This window comes from Rhinopithecus roxellana, chromosome 2 (assembly GCF_007565055.1).
Source record: "Rhinopithecus roxellana isolate Shanxi Qingling chromosome 2, ASM756505v1, whole genome shotgun sequence".
Lineage (NCBI taxonomy): Eukaryota > Metazoa > Chordata > Mammalia > Primates > Cercopithecidae > Rhinopithecus > Rhinopithecus roxellana.
Window position 1 is genome coordinate 50,268,496 of NC_044550.1, and position 24,101 is coordinate 50,292,596.

The following is a 24,101-nucleotide window of genomic DNA, read 5'->3' on the forward strand; positions in this document are numbered from 1 at the left end:
ATCGCGGCTCACTGCAACCTCCCCCTCCCAAGTTCAAGAGATTCTCATGCCTCAGCCTCCCAACTAGCTGGGATTACAGGCACATGCCACCATGCCTGGCTAATTTTGTGTTTTTAGTAGAGTCAGGGTTTCACCATGTTGGCCAGACTGGTGTTGAACTCAAGTAATCTACCCACCTCAGCCTCCCAAAGTGCTGGGATTGCAAGCATGAGCCACCGTACCCAGCCCTGTATAATATATTTCAAATAGTCTTAGTTTGTTCCTGCGCTATAGCAAAGTACATGAGACTGAGTAATTTATAAAGAACAGAAATGGGCCGGGCGCGGTGGCTCAAGCCTGTAATCCCAGCACTTTGGGAGGCCGAGACGGGCGGATCACGAGGTCAGGAGATCGAGACCATCCTGGCTAACACAGTGAAACCCCGTCTCTACTAAAAATACAAAAAACTAGCCGGGCGAGGTGGCAGGCGCCTGTAGTCCCAGCTACTCGGGAGGCTGAGGCAGGAGAATGGCGTAAACCCGGGAGGCGGAGCTTGCAGTGAGCTGAGATCCGGCCACTGCACTCCAGCCCGGGCGACAGAGCAAGACTCCATCTCAAAAAAAAAAAAAAAAAAAAAAAAAAAAAAAAAGAACAGAAATGTATTTTCTCACAGTGGAGGCTGCAAAGTTCAAGATCAAGGTGCCAGCAGATTTGGTTTCCAGTGAGAGTTGCCTTCTGCTTCCAAAATGTTGCCTCTTGCTGTGTCCTAAAATGGTAGAAGGTTAAAAGGACAGAAAAGAAATGCGAAGCTTCCTCACACTTCTTTTATAAGGTCACAATCCCATTCATGAGGGTGCTGCTCTCATTACTTAAACACCTTCTGAAAGCCCCACCTCTTATTACTATCGCAGTATATCAGAAAAGGAATATTTATCTCTTTTGTTATTCAAGAAAAATACATACTCATCTATAAACTCAACTCCTTTCATGTCTTTCATACAAGATAACCAATCAGCTTCACTGTAGTATTAATACCAAAGATTTTCATGATCATGCCACGTGGATTGCAATGTTTAGAGCTTGTATTGTAGGTTTAAGTTTTTAATTTTATGAAATTAACCATGTCAATGACACCCATCAGCACTTTGTACATGTGTGACTTCAATTTTGCTTTATGTGTTCACGTATGATGGAGTAAGTCAATTTGCATTGTACTAGCTCTGAAATCCGTCTGTGACCTAGGAGTACTTTTTAAGATTCCAGGCAATGCAACTTGGTTATATACAAAACATTGCTTTCATTAAAGACTTTTTTTTATTATTGAGAGATATCTTTTCTGGCTCATATTCTTTAGTGGCTTACACAAAAAGTAGTACTTGATGGACTTCATTATTGAAATAAAATCCAGCAAATACCACAAACTTAGACTTTGGAGAAATATTGATACTTTTATGAATAGCATGCCCTCCTTTAATTTGAAATTTGTTCTAAGTTACATTTTGCAACTTCTAACACTTTTTGCTGTAAAAGGAGTGCCTGTTGGTTTGCAGTTATATTGAGTATATTTCTTTAGCCTACTGTGACAGGGCAAAAAACTGCTTTTTGCCTCTTGCAATTAAATAAGAAATGTTAAAGGAAGCCCTCAATGTTAAAGGAAGTTTTCATTAATTTTTAGTAAAATGTTGTAAAGTACTGGATTGAGTATGACTTCAAACATTGCTGAAACAATTATAGAGTTCATCTTCATGTTTTAGATATTTAGTGTTAAAATAGCTTGATTATCCTTAGCCAATACCTCAAAGGAATATATACAGCTCACATGATATTTATGAATAATGATAGTGAATGTAAATATACTTCTAAATAGTCTTCTTGATAGCTAAAAATTTGTTTTTGGCCAACTGTTGTTCAGATCATTATTTCATCTTGTAATATTGCTGATGAAAATGTTACATTTTGGCCAGGTATTGTGGTGCATGCCTGTAGTCCCAGCTACCCAAGAGGCTGGGATCAGAAGATTGCATAAGCTCAGGAGTTCAAATCCAGCCTGGACAACATGCCAAGACCCCATTTGGGAGGCTGAGGCAGGAGAATCGCTTGAACCTGGGAGGCAGAGGTTGCGGTGAGCCAAGATTGCGCCATTGCACTCCAGCCTGGGCAACAACAGCGAAACTCCATCTCAAAAAAAATAAAAATAAAAATAACATTTTGAGTGGTAGACGTGCAGGTCTGCTATTTTCTTATTTGTTTGCTCAAACATTGTTAGTTTTAGTTTCTTTTTGCTTGTTTGTTTGTTTTCTGAGTCGGAGTCTCACTCTGCTGCCCAGGCTGGGGTGCAATGGCATGGTCTTGGCTCACTGCAACCTCCACCTCCCAGGTTCAAGGAATTCTCCTGCCTCAGCCTCCCGAGTAGCTGGGACTACAGGCCCGTGCCACCACACCCTGTTAATTTTTGCATTTTTTAGTAGAGATGGGGTTTCACCATGTTGGCCAGGCTGATCTTGAACTCCTGACCTAGTGATCTGCCCACCTTGGCCTCCCAAAGTGCTGGGATTACAGGCGTAAGCCACCATGCCCAGCCTCTTTTTGTTTTGTTTTGTTTTGTTTTTTTGGTGATTCAGAGTCTTACTCTGTTGCCCAGGCTGAAGTGCAGTGGAGAAATTTCAGCTCACTGTAACCTCCACCTCCCAGATTCAAGTGATTCTCATGCCTCAGCCCCATAAGTAGCTGGAATTACAGACATACACCATCACACCCAGCTAATTTTTGTATTTTTAGTAGAGACAGGGTTTCACCATGTTGCCCAGGCTGGTCTCAAAATCCCGGCCTCATGTGATCTGCCTACTTCTGCCTCCCAAAGTGCTGAGATTACAGGTGTGACCCACCGCACCCAACCTAGTGTTAGTTTTAATCAGCATTTTCTGTACAGGAATCTATGTATGTCATTTGTATATTTTGTGAGGAGTAGTTTAGCCAGAAATGGATCATATGAGGCCAGGCACAGTGGTTCACGCCTGTAATCTCAGCACTTTGGGACGCCGAGGTTGGTGGATCACCTGAGGTCAGGCATTCAAGACCAGTCTGGCCAACATGGCAAAACCCCATCTCTACTAAAAATACAAAAAAATTAGCTGGACGTGGTGGTGGATGCCTGTAATCCCAGCTACTCAGGAGGCCGAGACAGGAGAATCTCTTGAACCTGGGAGGTGGAGGTTGCAGTGAGCTGAGATCATGCCACTGCACTCCAGCCTGGGAACAGAGTGAGACTCCATCTCAAAAAAGAAAAGAAAGAGAGAGAGAAGAAAGGAAGGAAGGAAGGAAGGAAGGAAGGAAGGAAGGAAGGAAGGAAGGAAGGAAGGAAGGAAGGAGAGAAGGAAGGAAGGGATCGTATGTATAAGAATATAAAGCATCACACTGGCAACTCATCAGACCATGAATAAGAAGGAATATCTTTGCATATTTGGTTTAAAAGATAATTTAGAAATTTTACAATCTAAAATAGGCTTTTCTGTTATGGTTTTTGTACTAGATAGATGAATGGGACACAGGAAATATAAGGAACTATGTAAGGAACTATAAATTCAATATTCAATATATGTGGAAATGGTCACTTTCATTAACAATCAAAAATAATTATTAAAGCAAAAATGAAGTACCCATTAAAAAATGGTCCTATAATCTATAAATCCTTGTATCAAGGCTCATTTGAACTGCTTATGACACAACACTGAGAGTGAGTAAACAAGAGAGGTTACCTCTGTGAAGGTGCTTGCATTTTGGAGCTCTCAGACATCTCTTCCAGACCTCTCCTGTACCAAATAGGACAGGGAGCATGACCATAGAGACTGTTTGATCTTTGAGGGTCAGTCTGTACATTAAACATTAGTAAATTTAACTTGTATCTTTTTTTTTAATGTAAAAATAGAGGTTATCATTGTTTCTTACATCTAGTGAATTTTCTATGCAGTCCTGGATTCTACATTAGACTCTACATAGAGACTACTGGGGAGTCCCATAAACCTTTGGAATAAAAAGAAAAAAAAAATTTAGGAAAGTTACTTAACCTCTCTGAGCTTCATTTTCTTCATCTTTAAGGTGGTGATTATAATAATAATAATGCCATGCTGACAGATTTACTATGAACATCAAATTGAACATTATGTAAAAGCACATTGTAAAACATTATATAACTGTTAGTTAATAGTATGTAATAAACATTTCAGTGGGAGTTATAAACCTGTAGGGTATTGAGATGTAAGATGAGTAAAAAAATTATGTGAGATGATCTGCTTAATGTTACCTGTATAGAAGTTTTATTGTTTCTAAGACTTAAAAAAAATGACATTAAGATGTCCTGACATTATAATATCAAGGACCGCCAAATCATGGTAAATAATAAGTCTTTTCAGAGAAGGTTATCTGATATATTCATATGAAATATGTATAGGAGCAGATGAAGCAATAAATAATGATACTATCTATGTTAACGTTTCAAAATGCCTCCCACTTTGGAAATGCTGCAGGATGGATGGGGTGCCTTTAATTATCCTTGGTCCCATCACTCTAGTTTAAGTCAATTTAAGACATTAATTTAGTAAGGTCACAACCAAATTAACTTGTTTGGGTAATGTGGAAAATAATTGTAAATATTCATTTGATCATCTTATTTGTCCATGTACATTGGACAATGCACACACATTTGGTACACAATGACCAAATTTAACAAGTAATTCCAAAGTTTAATTTTTATTTTTACTGCTCATCTTGCAGTATCTCTCTTAGAGAATTCTTCCACACTCTAAAAATCAGTTATCACTTCCATATACCAAATATTTATTTTGATCCAATTTTATTCTAGAATTTTAGTCCTTTATCTTTTTTTTTTTTTTTTTTCTTTTGAGAGGGAGTCTCACTCTGTTGCTGGAACTGGAGTACAGTGGCATGATCTCAGCTCACGGCAACCTCCACCTCCCAGGTTCAAGTTATTCTCCTTCCTCAGCCTCCTGAGTAGCTAGGGACTGCAGGTGCGTGCCACCATGCCCACTAATTTTTTTTTTTTTTTTTTTTTGGTAGGGTTTCACTATCTTGGCCAGGCTGGTCTCGAACTCCTGACCTCACGTGATCCGCCCACCTCAACCTCTCAAAGTGTTGGGATTACCAGCGTGAGCCACCACGCCCAGCCAGTCCCTTATCTTAAACTGTGTGTGGATATTTATGCTCATATATTTCCAAATGTCCTTCAAATTACAGTTTTTATAATCTACTTCCAAACCCTCCCTACCCTCCCACTCACCTGGCACCAGGTTGCTCTGATATATGCAATAGAACTAACAATGTTCATGTCATTCTGACTCTGAATCAGAAAGTTATCTTTCACATGGCTCTCCCTTGCCCTCCAAACCCCAAAATAACAAAAAGTCCAGTGATTCTTCCTTAAAAATATTTCTTCCATCACCTTTATTTTATGATTATGGCACTACCTCTCCAGTTTAGGCCTTACCTTCCTTTTTATGTAAACCTCATCCCTCACCTTCCAACCTCCAATCCCTCCCTAATGCAGTCCTTCTTGCATTCTGCAGCAAGACAAATCTTTCTAAAACATTATTCCTCCCAAGTCATTCTCCTGTTACAAAATGTTCAAACCTTCTACTATCTATAGAATAAGTACCCAATTCCTAAATCTGGCATTCAATCTGGCATTCAAATTTGACCACATTTAACCTTTCCTAACACATATATTACAACTTTCAACCAAGCTGGAGCATTGTCTTCATTCTAAATAAGCTTTGCTCTTTCATGCCTGTTCTGTCACAACATAGGCCCATGAAAATGCCTTTTTCCCTCTTTTTTCCCAGCTCTTCCATTCATAACCACTCACTTTTTCACTAATCAAACATGAAGTAAGCATTACCAATGTTCCAGGTTCTGTATAAATAGAGGTGAACAACCCATGATCTTGACTTGATAATCTGGTGAGCTAAAAAAATCACAAAAGAACAAACGTAATAATCCTATTTATAATGGAGGCTTAAACAAAAGGAACAATGCCTACATAAAATCAGCTACTTGGTCCAATTTAATGTTATCTTTAAAATTAGCAAGTAATGCCTCAAATTTTTGAGTGGGGAAGCCCACTTTGCCCACTATGAAGCCATGGTAAGGATGAGGAATACAATTCAGACAGGGTAAGTAAAGTCGATCTGCCACAGCTAAGAGAAACCAAATGAATTTAAGTGAATGCAGATTTCAGATCTTCATGATTTAAACATTTTTAGACCCCACCTCCTATCTGTTCATGGAACAGCAACTGGTTTACAGGGTAATTTGGCTGCACCCTGACTGCTGCTGTTTATGCTCCATTGACCCCTTATTCCCTGATGGACCCTTACATTAACCAATTGTTCACATATTTGCAACCACTCTTAGGAGTTAGGGTTAGGTTAAAAGGATACATTATTGATTCGATGAGCATTTTTCCTGCTCTTTTGACCAAGATAGTAATTTCAAAAACAATAATTTAAAAAATGGCTGCAGGTATAATAATGGATTTAATAAACCTAAGCAGTGTTTGTAATTTAGTTGATGGTGGTGATGTATCACTTGTTTCATTTGCATCCCGGTGGAAACAATCTAATAAGATAAAGTGTTCATTTTCTCAGTTTGTCACACTAAGAGTTTATCTGCTCTCTACGTATTCTGTGGGAAGTCATAATTCTCATTACTTTTTAAGTAGAGTCAGCAACTCTTTTGTATTATGCAGAACTAACCAACCGATCAATATTTAGAGACTAAATGAAATATGTTTGGGATAATGACAAAGGAGAAAATTGGAGACTGAGAAAAGTTAAAAGAGGTGAAGTGGATGCAGAATAGAAGCAGATGTTTTTGCAATGCCCTCTTAGAATGAATAAAGGAAGCTGAGGCAAAATGGAGTACATCTTGAAAAGGCAAGCATTGTTTGGATTCAGGGGAGGGACGGTGAGATCTGTGTAAGAGAGAGTAATGCAGTAGGATCAAAGACTTTAAGAGGCATCAGAAGTAGAAGGAAGAATACAACACAATCTGTAGGAGGTGGAAGAGGTGGGAGGTGAGGAGAGTGGCTCAAATTCTGTAAATAGGTAGGGAGTTTTCTGTCAATATGCCCAGCTAGAGAAATAAGTTTGCTATGTGTTCCCATCTGAACCAGCTAAGTAATTCTGTCTCTGGAGCTGTTGTGGGGAGCTCCCACTAACCATCTAGTGTACACAAAGAACTATAAATATTTAGTCTTTGTGCCCCAAGGAATCCAGAGCTCAATTAAACAAATTATTCATGTGTATGTGAGGGGAGAAAAACGCTTTCAATGTAGCACGGTATTTCTCCTCAGGTTCAATTTCATTTGTGAAAGCTTCGGTACATATGAATTTACTCCTGCATAATTTTGGCAACAATTTTATCTCCACTTTAGATTGACTGAGTATATCTTGATGAGGATAATAAAAAACAAATCCAGAAACTGGGTACAGAAAATCAAGGTAAAATAGATGGCAGAGGAACTGACTGTTTTTGCAGCCAAGATTTGGGAGAAAGTCAAGAGAATGTGAATGAGGGCTTTAAAAGCACTCTGGTAGTAACTGTGTGAAGGAAGTGTACACTGAACTTACAACCAATAGACCTCACTATTCACACAGAACAAGCGTGCTCCTCAGGTAGGTCAAGATATTCCAAATTGTTTTACCAGCTGACTACCTAAAAAGATATATAATGTATCTTTTAAATTAACATTTCCTCAGGAGTGGAAGTTTAACTCACAATGTCTCTAAACCATAATATTTCACTTTTCTATCACAGAAAGTTTGCTCACATTTCACTTTTCTATCACAGAAATGTACGTATTCAGCTTTCCTTTGTTCACAGTTTCATCTGCTGGATTACCTGCCTGAAATATTCTCACTACATACAAGTACAACCCATCTTTTAAAATTAAACACATACTGCCCCTCTTTGTACAGTCTTTCCTACCACTCTGGAATCAAGTGATTGGGCTTTCTATGAACATCTAGTGCATATTTATATAATTCATTTGAAAGAATAGGGTACTACCTTTAAGTATTTCTTTTGTAAATCATGAATTATTTACATTTTTATGTTCAACTTTTGTGTTTGTCTCTCCAACCAGATATTAGGCTCCTTGAGGCGTATATAATTTTTTTTTGTAGTACACCTTTCCACATAGTGGCTTGCTCATTGCTTCCTTGTTGAGTACAGAAAAATTACACAAGAATATAAGTAATATATATTGCATTCCTGGAATATAACCTAGTGATGATCTATTATTTATTTTATAAAACTGTTAAAACAGGTAAGTTCATATTTTATTTAGATTTTTTTGCATGTTGTCCATATTCATGGTTTTGGTTTCAGGTTATGGCAGACTGGCAGAAAATGGAACTTTGCAATGTTTTGTTTCTATTTTCTAGAACAGTTTAAATAGTGTTGTCAGTTTAAATAGTGTTGTCGATTGTTATTAGCCAACTACAGGAAACTCTTTTCTTCCTTCAATTTCTCATCATAGTGGAAGCAGAGAAATAAAAGTATCAAGTTCTGAGTGTTGGAGTTCAAAGATCCCAGTCTACATTTAAGACAAGAAACACTTTAACAGGGCACATAAATAAGCATGAGTCTCCTACCACCATATTCCTGACTCCAAGTTCTAAAGAGTCTCCTGTCAGGAGAGGCCCTCTCTTTGTCTCTCTTTACCTGTTCTCTCTGTATCCTCTATTGAGGTGGGGAGGAAGTAGTCACAGCAAACACTGGGAGCATCTCTGAGAGTCAAGTACCTCCCCATTCCCATGTGAACCCCCACTTAGACCCTTTAGCTCCTAAAGGAGAGGGAGGATGATGATGATCCCCCAGGAAATATTGGGGATCTCAGACTACACGAGATCTGTACTGTTTCAGGTTTGGTTGGTCCTGGAAGATGCTGAGTCCAAAAGAGCTCCTCAGCCCTACACAGTATGGAACCACTGAGTAAAGAAAGCCTCTGCCCAGTGTCTAGGAGGGCTGGAGTGACCCAGACTCACACAGGGCCACTTTCCATCTTAAGCAGGAATGATGGAGTGGCCAAATGTTTTTCTTCCTAGTGGTCTGAGTGCTGTGAAGACTGCAGAGGTCTCGTGGTTAAGAGAGGGAATTAGGCAGAGGACAGTGAATCATATGATTGGAAGCCAGATAAGGCAACCCAGGACTCAGCAGGTGACATTGTGGGGGGATTGCTATACTTGGGGTTATACAAATGCCAAGCAGCCCAAGAGGGAGAGAGCTGGATACAGCTCATGGCACCACACTGTGAGTACACTAAATTAAGCTCTTGAAAGTGAATGTTATACCAAAAAGAAGGAGAGAAAGGGAGGAAACAATGAAGGGAATTACATATACCAGAAAATTATCATTTTTCTGCTATAATGGGGGCCCTGAAATACTGTGGTTATTGAAATCGATTTCAGTGTGGTTAGGTTGAACTACAGAAAATGAACAGGACATTTTCACAATGCCTGATAATGCATAAAAACAGAGCCATTAATGTGGTTTGGAAATTTTGTAAATGGCATAATGATATGGAAATTATATGTTCCTTGACGATTTTACAAAATATTTATAAAAATATTTTTTATAAAGCTGTTTGGGTCTTATTTTGGTCAGGGGGCCATTTTCATTCTTAATAAGTTTTTCCATTTTCTCCCATGACTATTGATATACTTAGGTTTCCAATATTTTTAATCAATTTGAACTTTTACATTTTCTTAGAAATTAGAAACATCCATTTTATCAAGATTTACAAATTTAATACCATCAAGTTATCACTGGTACTATCCTGTAACATCTGTCATTTCATCTGTCTCAGTGGTAGAATTCCTAATTTCTAAGAAAAATTGTCTTGGGCCACACATAAAACACACTAACACGAATAATAACTGATGAGCTTAAAAAATGCAAAAAATATTTTCACAATGTTTTCAGCAAGTTTGTGAATTTGTGTTGGGTCACTTACAAAGCTGTCCTGTGGTCCAAGACAATTCTTCCAGTGTGGCCCAGGGAAGCCAAAAGATGGAACACTTCTGCTGTAGAGCCTGAAAACCTAAAAACTACATTTCCCAGATCCCTTTGAGGCAGGGTTCTGGCCACAAATTCGAATCCAGCTGTTGTTACTGCCTGTCCTAGTTACAGAATACCGAGTTTTTCTGCAAGAGCAAAGCCAAGTCGTGGGTGGCAAGGAGGAAGACGCAATGCTAGCAGTGGTTTCTTTTGATCCATCTCTGCTTCTTGGATAAAAATCTCTGATATTACTTTCTTGAACTTTGTTGTTCCAGTGGTAGCCTCCTAAATCTGCATCTTCTTGATTCTGTCACTATAGAAACTTGCAGTACAGTTCAGCAATGTTTTTTGGGAGTAAGCCCTGAAGGCACAGACAAAAGCCTGATTTTCCAGCTCTTCCTACAATTTTGTAAGTACCAAATTTACTGTATTAAATCTATTTATATTTAAAGTGGTTAAAATATTATGATTCCTAAAGCTAATTGCTAAATAATTCCCTACTATTTTATAATTCATTAATATCTGGTTTATCTTTATTTATTTATTTCCCTGTAAAGTTTTCCACTGTTATTCTTCTTGGTTCTTAGATATAAGATTTAGTTCCCTTTCTTTCTTTCCTTCCTTCCTCCACCCTCCCTCCTTTCCTCCCTTCCTTTATTTCTTTTCTTGTTAGGAGTAAAAGCATTAAACACTGCATTTTTCTCTGAGAATAGTTTTGGAGTCAACCCATATTTTGATATGTAGTACTGTTATTGCTAATGTCTAAATAGTATATAATTTTAGGTTTGATTTCCTCTTTTAAACAATAATTATTTGGCAAAATATTATTTCTAAAGGATTAAACAGCCCCTCTTCCTTTTTATTTTTTGTTGCCTTTTGTTTATCTAGTTTTGTTGCATTGTGGTCAGAGATATGGCTTTCTATCTTTTGGAAATCGTCATGTTTTACGAAACATAATCAAATTTTGTAAATTTATAGATGCTCTTGGCACTGAAAATTTTATTCATTCTTTGTAGACGCAAATCAACTTTATTTATATTTTGTATGTTTTAAATTTTTTGCCTACTCAAAATAAATTATCTCACTTGTATTTCTACCAATTTCTTCTTTTATTCAAACAGCTTTTGCTTGATATGAAGGTTCATTAATTCAAATTTTTATTATGAATTGTCCCTTTTAATTTTTGTAAAATTTGTTTCATGTGACTGGCTTTTTCCGCCATCAAATCCATTTATTTCTTATACTTATTACTCTTTCTTTTTGTTTGCATTTGCCTAGTATTTTTCCATATTCTATAGACTTATTACATCATTTTGTTTTATGTATATTTATTTGTAAATAGCATATATTAATAGAGAACTTTTGCGTGTAGATCTATTTAATCAATAATATGTTTTATCTTCTTTCTTTTTTATAATACATTAAGTGTATATATTATGCTTTTTATTCTATTCATATAGGCATAATATCTCAAAAATATTACAGGTTTTGTTCAAGACTGCCACAATAAAGTAAATGTCACAATAAAATGAGACTTTTTTTGTTTTGTTTTCCAGTACATTGAAAAGTTGTGTTTATATTACTGTGGACTACTAAGTATGAAACAGCATTACGTCTTCTAAAAATGTACATTACTTAAATTTAAAAATATTTTATTGCTAATAAGAAATTAAATTAAAAACTCTAATAATCATCTGAGCCTTTAGCGAGTCATAATATTTTTGCCAATGGAGGGTCTAGCCTTGATGTTGATGGTTGCTGATTGGTCAGGGTAATGATTGCTGAAGGTTGGGGTGGCTAAGGCAATTTATTAAAATTTTAAAAAAATGAAGTTTACTGCATCTATTGACTCTTTCTTTCACAAAAGATTTCTCTGCAGCATGTGAGGTTATTTGACAGCATTTTATCCACAGTAGAACTTCTTTCAAAACTGAAGTCAATCCTCTCAACTCTTGCTGCTGCTTTCTCAGCTGTTTACAGACTACTCTAAACCTTCTGTTGTCATTTCAACAACATTCGCAGCGTCTTCACCAGAAGTGCATTCTGCATCAAGATTCCAATTTTTTTGCTCATCCATAAGAAGCAATTCCTTAAAGTTTTATCATGGGGCCAGGTGCAATGGCCTATAATCCCAGCATTTTGGGAAGCCAAGGTATACGGACCACTTGAGCTCAGGAGTTTGAGATCAGCCTGGACAACATGACAACATCCTGTCTCTACAAAAAATACAAAGACTAGATGGACATGATGACATGTGCCTGTAGTCCCAGCTACTTGAGGGGCTGAGGTGAGAGGGGGCTGAGGTGAGAGGATCGCTTGAGCTGGGGAGGTTGAGTCTGCAGTGAACCACGTTTGTGCCATAGCATTCCAGCCTGGATGACAAAGCAAGACCCTGTCTAAAAATAAAATAAAACAAAACAAAATAAAATAAAATAATGATTATCATTAGGTTGCAGCAATTCAGTCACATATTGAATTCTAACTCTCTTGCTATTTCCACCACATCTGCAGTTATTTCCTTGACTGAATCTTAAACCCCACAAAGTCGCCCATGAGGGTTGGAATCAACTTCTTTTTGAGACGGAGTCTTGCTCTGTCGCCCAGGCTGGAGTGCAGTGGCCGGACCTCAGCTCACTGCAAGCTCCGCCTCCCGGGTTCACGCCATTCTCCTGCCTCAGCCTCCCGAGTAGCTGGGACTACAGGTGCCCACCACCTCGCCCGGCTAATTTTTTTTTTATTTTTTAGTAGAGACGGGGTTTCACCGTGTTAGCCAGGATGGTCTCGATCTCCTGACCTCGTGATCCGCCTGTCTCGGCCTCCCAAAGTGCTGGGATTACAGGCTTGAGCCACCGCGCCCGGCCGGAATCAACTTCTTCCAAACTCCTGTTAATGTTGATATGTTGACCACCCCCACAATGAATCATGAATGTTCTGAATGGTATCTGGAATGGTGATTTCTTTCCAGAAGGTTGTCAATTTACTTTGCCCAGATCCATCAAAGGAATCAGTATCTGTAACAGTTATAGCCTTACAAACAGTATCTCTTATGTAATAAGACTTGAAAGTTAAAACGACTCCTTGATCCATGGATGTGTTAGCGGGCATGAAAACAATGTTAATACCCTGTACTTCTCCATCAGAGCTCTTGGGTGACAGGTGCATTGTCAATGAGCAATAATATTCTGAAAATCTTCTTTCCTGAAGAGTAGTTCCAAGAGTGGGCTTAAAATATTTAGTAACCTATGCTGTAAACAGACATGCTATCATCCAGACTTTATTGTTCCATTGATAGAGCACAGGCAGAACAGATTTAGCACAGTTATAAAGGGCCCTAGAATTTTTGGAATGGTAAATGAGCATTGACTTACACTTCAAGTCACCAGGTACATTAGCCTATAACAAGAGAGTCAGTCTGTCCTTGGAAACTTTGAAGCCAGCCATTGACTTCTCCTCTCTAACTGCGAAAATCCTTGATGACAACTTCTTCCAATAGATGGTTGTTTCGTCTACACTGAAAATTTGTTGTTTATGTAGTCAACTTCATCAATGATGTTAGCTAGATCCTCCGGATAACTTGCTGCAGCTTCTACATCAGCACTTGCTGCTTCATCTTGCACTTTTATGTTATGAAGATGGCTTCTTTCCTTCAACCTCATGAACCAACCTCAAATCTATTTTATTTCATTATGCCTATATGAATCTCTTCCTCAAATCTATTTTATTTCATTATGCCTATATGAAAGGCATGCATATCTTTTTCCCCGTATTAAATATGACTTTTACATCACTGTCATTTTTTATTGTGTATTGTGTGATTTCTTTAGATTGTGTATTCAATCATGTGTTTTTCTTCTATTTATTCTCCTACTATTTTTTAGCTCTTCCATTAATTTTCTGAGCTCTTTTATCTCCACATTTTCCTCCTCGGATGCCTTACTTTTTTATTGAACTCTTCCTTCTCTTATTAGAGGTCTTCTTCTAGAAAGGACATTGTACTGGTTCTCTATCGTTCCATAACAATATTATCACTAACGTAGTGGCTTAGGACCACACACGTGTTATCTCACAATTTCTATGGGTCAGGAGTCTGAGCATCACTTAGCTGGGTCTTCTGCTTTGAGGGTCTCACAAGGTTGCAATCAAGGTGTTAGTTGGGGTTGCAGTCTCATCTGAGGCTCAACTGAAGGATCTGCTTGCAAACTCAACATCGTTCCTGGCAGAATTCAGTTCCTGGCAGACTACTACACTGAGGGCTCAATTTCTTGTTGGCTATTGACCAGAGGCCGCACTCAGCTCCTTGACCTGTGGCTCTCTTCCTATGACATCTGGGAATATGGTAGCTTGCTTCTTCAAAGCCAGCCAGGATCACGATAGGCTACAATCTTATGTGATGTAATCACATGCACAAAATCATCATCCCTTCCTATTTGCACTGTATTCTATTGGTTAGAAATAAATCATAGGTCTTACAGTCAAGGAGGGGATGCAAGGATCTGAGCACCAGGAGGCAAGGGTTATGGGGGGTGATCTTAGAGTCTGCCCACCACAGTGACATTGTATGTAATTTCTTGAAGACTGTGTTAGTTTCCTAGGGCTGCCATAACAAAGTGGTTGACTTAAAACAAAAGAAATTTATTGATTTACAATTCTCAGGGCTAGAATTCTGAAATTAAGGTTTTGACATGGCTATGGTCCCCATGAAAGCTGTATGGCAGAAAACTTCCTTGCCTTTTCCTAAGCTTCTGGCAGCTCTTAGAAATCCTTGGTGTTCTGTGGTTTGTAGCTGCATCACCCCAATCTGCTTCCACTGTGACGTGACCTTTTTTCCTATGTGTGTCTCCATATGTCCTCTCCTCTTCTCATAGGATGCCAGTCACTGGATTTAGGGCGCACTTTAATACAGTAGGATCACACCTTCCTAATTGCATTTTCAAAGAAATCTTTCTTTCTTTTTTTTTTTTTTTTTTGAGACGGAGTCTCGCTCTGTCACCCAGCCTGGAGTGCTGTGGCCGGATCTCAGCTCACTGCAAGTTCCGCCTCCCAGGTTCATGCCATTATCCTGCCTCAGCCTCCCGGGTAGCTGGGACTACAGGCGCCGCCACCTCGCCCTGCTAGTTTTTTGTAGTTTTTTTTAGTAGAGACGGGGTTTCACCGTGTTAGCCAGGATGGTCTCGATCTCCTGACCTCGTGATCCGCCTGTCTCGGCCTCCCAAAGTGCTGGGATTACAGGCTTGAGCCACCGCGCCTGGCCAGAATTATTTCTTAATTGGTCTCGATCTCCTGACCTCGTGATCCGCCTGTCTCGGCCTCCCAAAGTGCTGGGATTACAGGCTTGAGCCACCGCGCCTGGCCAGAATTATTTCTTAATAAAGATTACATTCTAAGGTTCTGTGTAAACATAATTAGAAAGAGACACTATTCAACCCACTAGAGAGATTACAAGGAAGTATTTATTTTAACTCTTGGAATATTTAGTAGGTAATTTCCTTGCATTGTATTCTCTTCTTCTGCAGTTTATTTATGTTCTTTTTTTCCTTTTAAAATATATTCTTACATTCTGTCTTCTTTTTTTCTCATAGTAATAGAAATTACAGATTCACTCATCCTTTTCTGTTGCCTGTCTCTAACACAGAAACTGTAATCGCTAGCTAGTTATTTTCCTTGCCTTCCTTATAACTAGTGTTTGCCCAGAGACATGGTGCTTGTCAATGAGTTATTGACAAAAAATTCTGCATAGGAGTGAAGAGTGACATGAGATTTCTGGTTCTTCTCTTCCTTTCCTCACTCTGCTTTACTTATAGCAATCTCCGTGGCTCACAGAATAGGCTGAAGGCTGTAGAGCTGACATACCAGCCTGGTTTCTTCTTCAGTTCCACCTCTCCTTTAAACTAGACATTCCACTTCTGAGGTTCCCCCAGGTTCAGATTTTGCTACTCTAGTCACAATTTTTCAGGATTGTTTCTTTGAGAGAAATCTTTGTTCTGCTCGAGATTGAAGAAGGCATGCTTTGGTTCTTGGCAATCAGCCTCTTTCCTCATTTTACTTTATTGCTGCTTCCTTTTTTGTAACTTAGGGTTGTATAATTTCCTTGTTTCATTGAAGATGAAGTTGGTTGTTTGGTTGGTTGTTTTTCCTACATTGTTATTTTTTATTTTTTCAGTATTGGTAAGTTTCAAGGGGGAGGATCAAACTTTTAAAAATATTTTTATCTTGCCATCTTTAAAAAGCCTCTATAAACTATCTTTAAGAATTTTAACATCATTATTTAACCTCTACTTCTATAATAGTCAGAATTGAAAGTAAAATATTCTATATTGAATTCTCTCTATTTAATATAATGAGTTTTGTAAATTTCACCTCAGTATCCCAAGTTCCCAAGTAACCCAAAGCTTTTTTTTTTTTTTTTTTTTTTTTTTTTTTTTTTTTTTTTTTTTTTTTTTTAACAGATACGGGGTTTCACCATGTTGCCTCAGCTGGTCTCAAACTCTTAGGCTCAAGCAATCTACCTGCCTCCGCCTCCCAAAATGCTGGGATTACAGGAGCGAGCCACCATGCCTGACCAAATTTAATTAACTTTTTTCCTTTTCCAACTTTTCAGTCTTTGCTAATATAACATGGAATCTAGACCCAAAGTGTCATTACATTACTATTATATATATTTCCTTATTCAATGTTTATATGATCGTTGTATTTAGTTTATAAGCAAGTTTACAGCCATTTTCAGCTCCCTTTTTACCAAGTTTCAATGCTTGTGGTTCTTCATTTCAAACCTTAATTTTCACTCTCTCTTAATTTTGTTTCATATTTCACTTTTTGGAGAAATATTTAAGGCATTTTAAAAATTATATAAAGGTTTTCTCATAGCCTTTGCATATTTGAGAATGTCTTTCTGTTGACCTTTACCTGTCATGACTATATATAGATGAAAATACAATTCTGTGGTTAAAACTTTTCCAGCCTCAGATCAGCCAGTATTGGCTTTTGGATGTGTTGACAAATGATCCCCAAATTTCAGTCATTACAACTTCAAAACTTTATTTTCAGTCACGCTACTATTTCCTTGCAGGTTGGCTGCAGCTCTGTACCACATCACCTTCATACCAGCACCCAAGCTGATGGAGCATCTAGAATACTGCTGGTTGTCTGGCATAGGGCAAAAAAAAAGCATGGCAAACAATATTCTGGCTCTTAAGTATCTGCTGGAAAGTAATGCAGTCGTTTATATTTGTATTTAGTAAGTTGCATAGTTCAGCTATGTCAATAGGCAGGAAAGTACAACTATCTCTTACGAATGGGCAGCAAATATTTGTAAACAATAATGCAATTTATTATACCTGCATGTGTTACAGACATTGCTCTTTATGCTGGTATTTCCATTCATAAGAAAGAAGGTTAAATGAAGATTATTATATCTGAGATAGAGGAAATAGGAATAAGAATCAGTTTAGGGAAGATGATAATTGTAGTTGTAGAGAACTGAGTATAAAGTATCTAGTAGGCAACTGGATATGAGACTGAAAGTGTTGGGAAAGGTCTGGGTTGGAGATATTAATTTATGTAGTCAGTGTAAAGAACTGAATTCATTAGAATTACTGAAAGGATTGATAGAATGAAGCTGTCACCTTAGAGCACTATCTGCAAGGGGCAGGTAGAGAATTTGAGAGGAACCAGGAAGAAGGGACCAGACAGTATCAGGGAAAAGAAGAATCATAATTGCCAAAATAAGGACAGAGAACTTCTAGTATAAGATGGAAGATACTACTTTATGTTGAATTAGGAGAACATTGATGACTTTGGTAAGAGCAGTTTCAACAGAGTAGTAAAGTTGGAAGCCAGTAACAGGTAGCTAAAGAATGAGTATTAGAGATTTAAGTGGAGAAATAAAGTATAAATGGAACACTCTTTTAAAAACTTCAGAGAGAAAAAAAATGGAGATTGGGAGATTTTTTTCCCCCATCTGAACAATGAAGAGACTTGGAAATATTTAAAGGACCAAGGATTGTGTTTTGGTGTGTGGGTATGTGTGTGTCTGTGTGTACATACATATTCATTCTTATTTTGTAAATAGGCAGAGGGATATACAAGATAAAATCACTTGGAATTTTTTTTTTTTTTTTTTTTTTTTTTTTTTTTTTTTTTTGAGATGGAGTCTTACTCTGTCACCCAGGCTGGAGTGCAGTGGTGCAATCTTCACTCACTGCAACCTCCACCTCCCAGGTTCAAGGGGGGTCTCTTGCCTCAGCCACCTGAGTAGCTGGGATTACAGGAGCCACCACACCCAGGTAATTTTTGTATTTTTAGTAGAGACAGGGTTTCATGATGTTTGTCAGGTTGGTCTCGAACTCCTGACCTTGTGATCCACCCACCTTGGCCTCCCAAAGTGCTGGGATTACAGGCGTGAGCCACTGCACCCGGCATCACTTGGAACTTAAAACCAAAATTAATCAACATAGCTATATTTAAATTGTGTAAAATCTATGCAATTATAGCTAGTATTTAATGTCATGGTATGTGCATTAGTCTGGGTTCTCCAGAGAAATAGAACATTAGATAGATGATAGATAGATAGATAGATAGATAGATAGATAGATAGATAGATAGATAGATAATTGATGATAGATAGATGATTGATAATAGGTAGATACATGATAGACATGTAGATAATACATAGATAGATACATAGATACATAGATTTATCATAATGAATTAGCTTAGCTGGTTATGGAAGCTTAGAAATCCTAAGATCTGCAGTTGGCAAGCAGGAGACCCAGGGGAGCTGATGCTATAGTTCCAGTCTGAGTCCAAGTATGAAAGCAGGAGAAGACCGACTTTCCAAGTCAAAGACAGTCAAGCAGAGAGTAAATTCTCCCTTACTCCACTTTTTTTGCTCCATTTGGGCCTTGGGCAGATTGGATGAGGTCCACTCACATAGGCGAGGGCAATCTGCTTTACTCGGTCTACTGATTCAAATGTCAATCGCATCCAGAAACATCCTCAAAGACACAGCCAGAATAATGTTTAACCAAGTATTTGGGTACTTCATGGCCCCGGTAAGTTGCCACATAAAATTAACCAACATAGTATGTCATTAAATTAAACTTGGATTTATTTTTTTTTAAATGAGGCTGGGAGTGGTGGCCTATGCCTGTAATCTCAGCGCTTTTCGAGGTCCAGGCAGGAGGATCACTTAAGCCCAGGAGTTAGGGACTAACCTGGATAACATGGCGAAACCTTGTCTCTACTTAAAAAAAAAGATTTTTTAAGGAAAATAAATGATATTATATACATAACATAATTGATTTTATAGAGTCTCACTATGAATTCAGAATGATTTAATTTCTTGATAAGTCAAGTAAATATAACTCTATTTGTTCGTGACTGGTTCTATCTATAAACCTAAGCTATTGAGGAACATTTTTAAATTAACTTTAAATTTTTAAATAAAGTAGGTTGTGTGTTTGGTTATTTTGTTTGTTATTGTGTCCCTCTACCCCATCCCATCATCTGGAAGTTTCAAAAGCACAACTACAAAAAAGGAACTTGATTTTTAAAGATTATATAATGGTGGCAGAAATGTCAAGTGATAAGGAAGAGCAAAAGAGGAAACACAAAATATTGCAGTGATAGAGAAAATGTCAAAAAAAACCAGGTCAATGTTTGACTTCATTCACAGTTGCTCCTCAAATACGACATTGCCTTGAGGATAGAGTGCCCTCATATTAGCACACATTCTGATTAGGATAGCAGGGCCCAATAGCCAGTGTTAAAGAAAACAAATATGTTTTCCAGTCTTGCCATAACACATATGAAATAAACAGGAAAAAAATTATAAATTAAATATGTTTGGAATCATTAATAATTCAGCATATTTTATTCATTCCTTAAATGTGTGTACTTCATTAAGTTATGATAGGTGTCAATTGCTTGATTCAAAACTTCTTTGCTCTGATATTGAAGAATTTTGTAATGTTAAATGATCTTACCAAAACTGGACCAATAAAGAGCCAAAACACAGTTATTGTCCTCATTGAATTTACAGGCATAAACCACATAATAACACAAAAAACTGGGCCAGGCGCGGTGGCTCAAGCCTGTAATCCCAGCACTTTGGGAGGACGAGATGGGCGGATCATGAGGTCAGGAGATCGAGACCATCCTGGCTAACACAGTGAAACCCCGTCTCTACTAAAAAAACTACAAAAACAAAAAAAAAAACTAGCCGGGAGAGGTGGCGGGCGCCTGTAGTCCCAGCTACTCAGGAGGCTGAGTCAAGAGAATGGCGTGAACCCGGGAGGCAGAGCTTGCAGTGAGCTGAGATCCGGCCACTGCACTCCAGCCTGGGCGACAGAGCGAGACTCCGTCTCAAAAAAAAAAAAAAAAAAAAAAAAACCATTAAAAACTATAAAATTGCATCCGTGATTAGTGCTATGAAGCAAGATTGAGTGGTTCTATGAAAAATTTAATGGTGGGATTTGTGACTTAGATAATTCAGTGAAGACATCGTTAAAGTAGATGAATAATAGAGACCGGAAATAGACTGTGCAAAGGCCCTGTGGCAGAAGGAGCATGTCAAGAAGGGACTGAACAGGCCAGGATAATAGCAGTAGAGAAAGTGCATTAAATCATGGCTCATGTTGACATTAGAGAGGTGGGTGGTTGGCCAACTATGCCAGGTCCCAAGAACCATTGAAAATTTGTAAATGGAAACAATGGATTGGAAGAGATTCAAGTGAATGTGGGTAGACTAGATAAAAGGATATCTCAGTTGAAAATATGAGAGCAGGGTAGTACCAGAGAAAATGGGAAGAGGTATTCATATCTGAGAGTTATTTGGAAGTAAAATTGGCAATACTTGGTAATGGATTTGATGCAGGGAATGGGAGAAATTGAAATGTTATACACCTTTTGAGGTTTCTGAGTAAAGCAATACAACAAAAACTCCACTCAGACAAAAAGCTCAAAATATAGGTTTGAATAAGTCCGAGGATTATTTATAGTAATTGAGGACAGGAGTAAATACTTATTATACTGTAGTTTATATGTGTTGATAATAATTTGTGTGCCCCACTAGAGTAGAAGGAGGTACTCCTGTACCATCTTGTTATAGTTCTTGAGACACTATCATTTCTGGTTGATATCTATCTCTTTCTCTAGACTATGAGCTCCATAAAGATAGACAGTAGGTTTTTATTATATCTCTTGCAGGCAATCTAGTTTCTGGCATAGTAACCACTCAAATATTTGCAGAGTGAAGTAATTAGGGCATGACTTAAACTTTAAATTTTTTTATTTTCCAAATTAATTTTACTATAGTTGTACAATTTAAATGTCCCCCCCCTTTTTTTTTTTGAGACAGAGTCTCACTCTGTAGCCCAGCTGGAGTGCAATGATGCAATCTCGGCTTGGCTCACTGCAACCTCCGCCTTCCAGGTTCAAGTGATTGTCCTGCCTCAGCCTCAGCTGGAATTACAGGTGCCTGTCGCCACATCCAGCTAATTTTTGTATTTTTCATAGAGACAGGTTTTCACCATGTTGGCCAGGGTGGTCTCAAACTCCTGACCTCAAGTGAGCTGCATGCCTTGGCCTCTGAAAGTGCTGGAATTACAGGTGTGAGCCACTGCACCCATCCTTAAATAAGTTTTAATGTAAAATTTTTCTAGATTCAAAATTTCCAGATAATAACTTTATTTCCTCATTTATATTTAAACTCTATTATTGCTGCATTACTGATTATGGTCAGATCTGACTGTTCGAATAATGATAACCACCATCACCACATGCTAGTTGTGATGATTAATTTTAGGTATCAACCTGACTGGATTGATGAATATACAGATAAGTGGTAAAGCATTATTTTGGGGTGTGTCTGTGAGGGTGTTTCTAGAGGCGATTGGAGTGTGAGTCTGTGTGGACTAAGTGGGAAAGATTCACCCTCAATGTGGGTGGGCACCATCCAATCAGCTAGAGGCCGAGACAGAACAAAACAGAGGAAAAGTGAATTGGTCTCTCTGTCCTAAAGTTGGGATATACTCTTCTGCCCTTGGACATGAGAATGCCAGGCTCTCCAGCCTTTGGATATCAGGACTCACACCAGCTCCCCTCTGAGTTCTCAAGCCTACATACTTGGAATGAGCCACGCTACTGGCACCTCAGGGTCTCTAGCTTGCAGACGGCCTGTTCTGGGACTTCTCAGCCTTCAAAATTGCATGAGCCAATTCCCCTAATAAATCTCCTCTCCTGTATTATCTATATTCTATTGGTTTGGTCTCTCTGGAGAACCCTAACTAATACGGTAGCATAGGGTATAGTCCTAGGTGTCCATCTAGGAGACTAAGTAATTTTGTATCACCCAGCATAGTGTTTTTTAGCATACTTTAATAGTTATGGAATAAATTAACAGAGACCTCTCGCTAGTTACAGATGGTAACAGACCCACTAATTTTTCATTCTAGTCAGCAGATGGCAGTGTTTTACTTTATTTAGTTAACTGAGGTTTGTTTCCTGAGTCTTGCAACACAATTTTAACTTAATCCATGAAATAACACAGTATTTTTGAGTTAACTTTATACTTTTGGAACCATAAATAAATGTTATAGAATAGGGGTTGTTTTAGGTTTTAAAAAATCGCACATTTTTTAGTCAACTTGAGCTCTCTTAAACTCTTTAAATTTGCTTTTTACTTTAATTGCAAACAATTGTTCTCATTTTTGTAAACAGGAAAACCCTGTTTATTTACTTTATTCCTTAGCTTTATTTCTAAGAAAGGTCAACGCTGAACATTAATTCTGGAAATTAAGTTTAAATTATATTTAACTGAAGATGGCACAGTTAAAAGTTTCTTTGGTTGAGTTTGTCTCCTCTGAGCCCTGTCAATTCTGAAGTTATGGGACTTGAGACTGAGTCAGGAGACCTGGATTTCATTCAAATTGCTACAAAGTTTGCACTAGATGAGCTACACTGAGCCACTTGAATAATTTTTCACTACGATTTTTAATGAGTGAAATAAGCTCAATGTGTATACTACTATACAGTTGACCCTTGAACAACGCCAGGTTTAGGAGTGCTGATGCCCTCCCTGGCCTCTGCGCAGTTGAAAATCTGTGTGTAGTATCTGAATCCCCGAAAACTTAACTACTCATAGTCCACTGTTGACCAGAAGCCTTACTGATAACATAGTTGATTCACATATATTTTGTATATGTATTATATACTTACCTTTACAATAAAGCCAGAGAAAAGAAAATGCTATTAAGAAAATCATAAAGAAGAGAAAACATATTCATGATTCATTAAGTGGAGAAGCATTATCATAAAGGTTTTCATCCTCATCATCTTCAGATTAAATAAGCTGAGAAGGGGGAGGAAGAGAAAGAGTTTTTCTTGATGTCTTGGTGGTGGCCGAGGTGGCAGAAAATCTACATAGAAGTGGATTTGCATAGTTCAAACCTGTGTTCTTCAAGGGTCAAGTGTATTTATCCTGTAAAAACATTGTAAGTTTACTGGTTCTAAAAGTCTGAACTCTCCACAGAGAAACATACAGGAACTGAAGATGAAGACGACCTTTAACTTTAAGTAGAAATAGAATTTATTAACAATTAAAGCCTTCAACCCCCGTCTCTATTATAGTGCTGATAATTATGATGAACAACTGCAAAACATGACACTATTCTCTTTCCTCCTGTGAGCCTGTAACTCTTTAAAGTTTAAAGAAGCTTTGTTACATATTACTTACTTAAGTATAAAGAGAAACAATACATCGAGCTACACACATGCCCCTTCCCAAAACAAAACAAACTCTCCAGTACCTCTTTTGAATGTATTTATAAGAAAAACAATAGAAAAAGTCTCTAATTAGAACTTTCTAAAAGCATTTCTCCCCAGTTAGAGTGCAGTAATGACTATGAATGGCCGTCTCAGGGACAGCTCATCAGTCAATTATAAGCAGTTCTGTAAATTGAGGAGTGAAGAATGATACTAAATTTCAATCAGTGCAGATAAATATGGCATGTCATTATTCACTTGATATTTTAGACAGTCTACCTAAAAAG

The 24,101-nt window shown here is 37.9% G+C and overlaps 1 protein-coding gene across 1 annotated transcript in view; it reads right to left on the bottom strand.

Annotated features, from left to right (window-relative positions):
• The window catches only part of LOC115892626, a 31,024-nt gene that overhangs the window by 4,081 nt on the left and 2,842 nt on the right, over positions 1-24,101 (bottom strand). Inside the window, exon 4 of the mRNA XM_030913917.1 lies at positions 651-745. Coding sequence (XP_030769777.1) covers positions 651-745 — 95 coding nt within the window. The remainder of the gene's footprint in view (positions 1-650; positions 746-24,101) is intronic.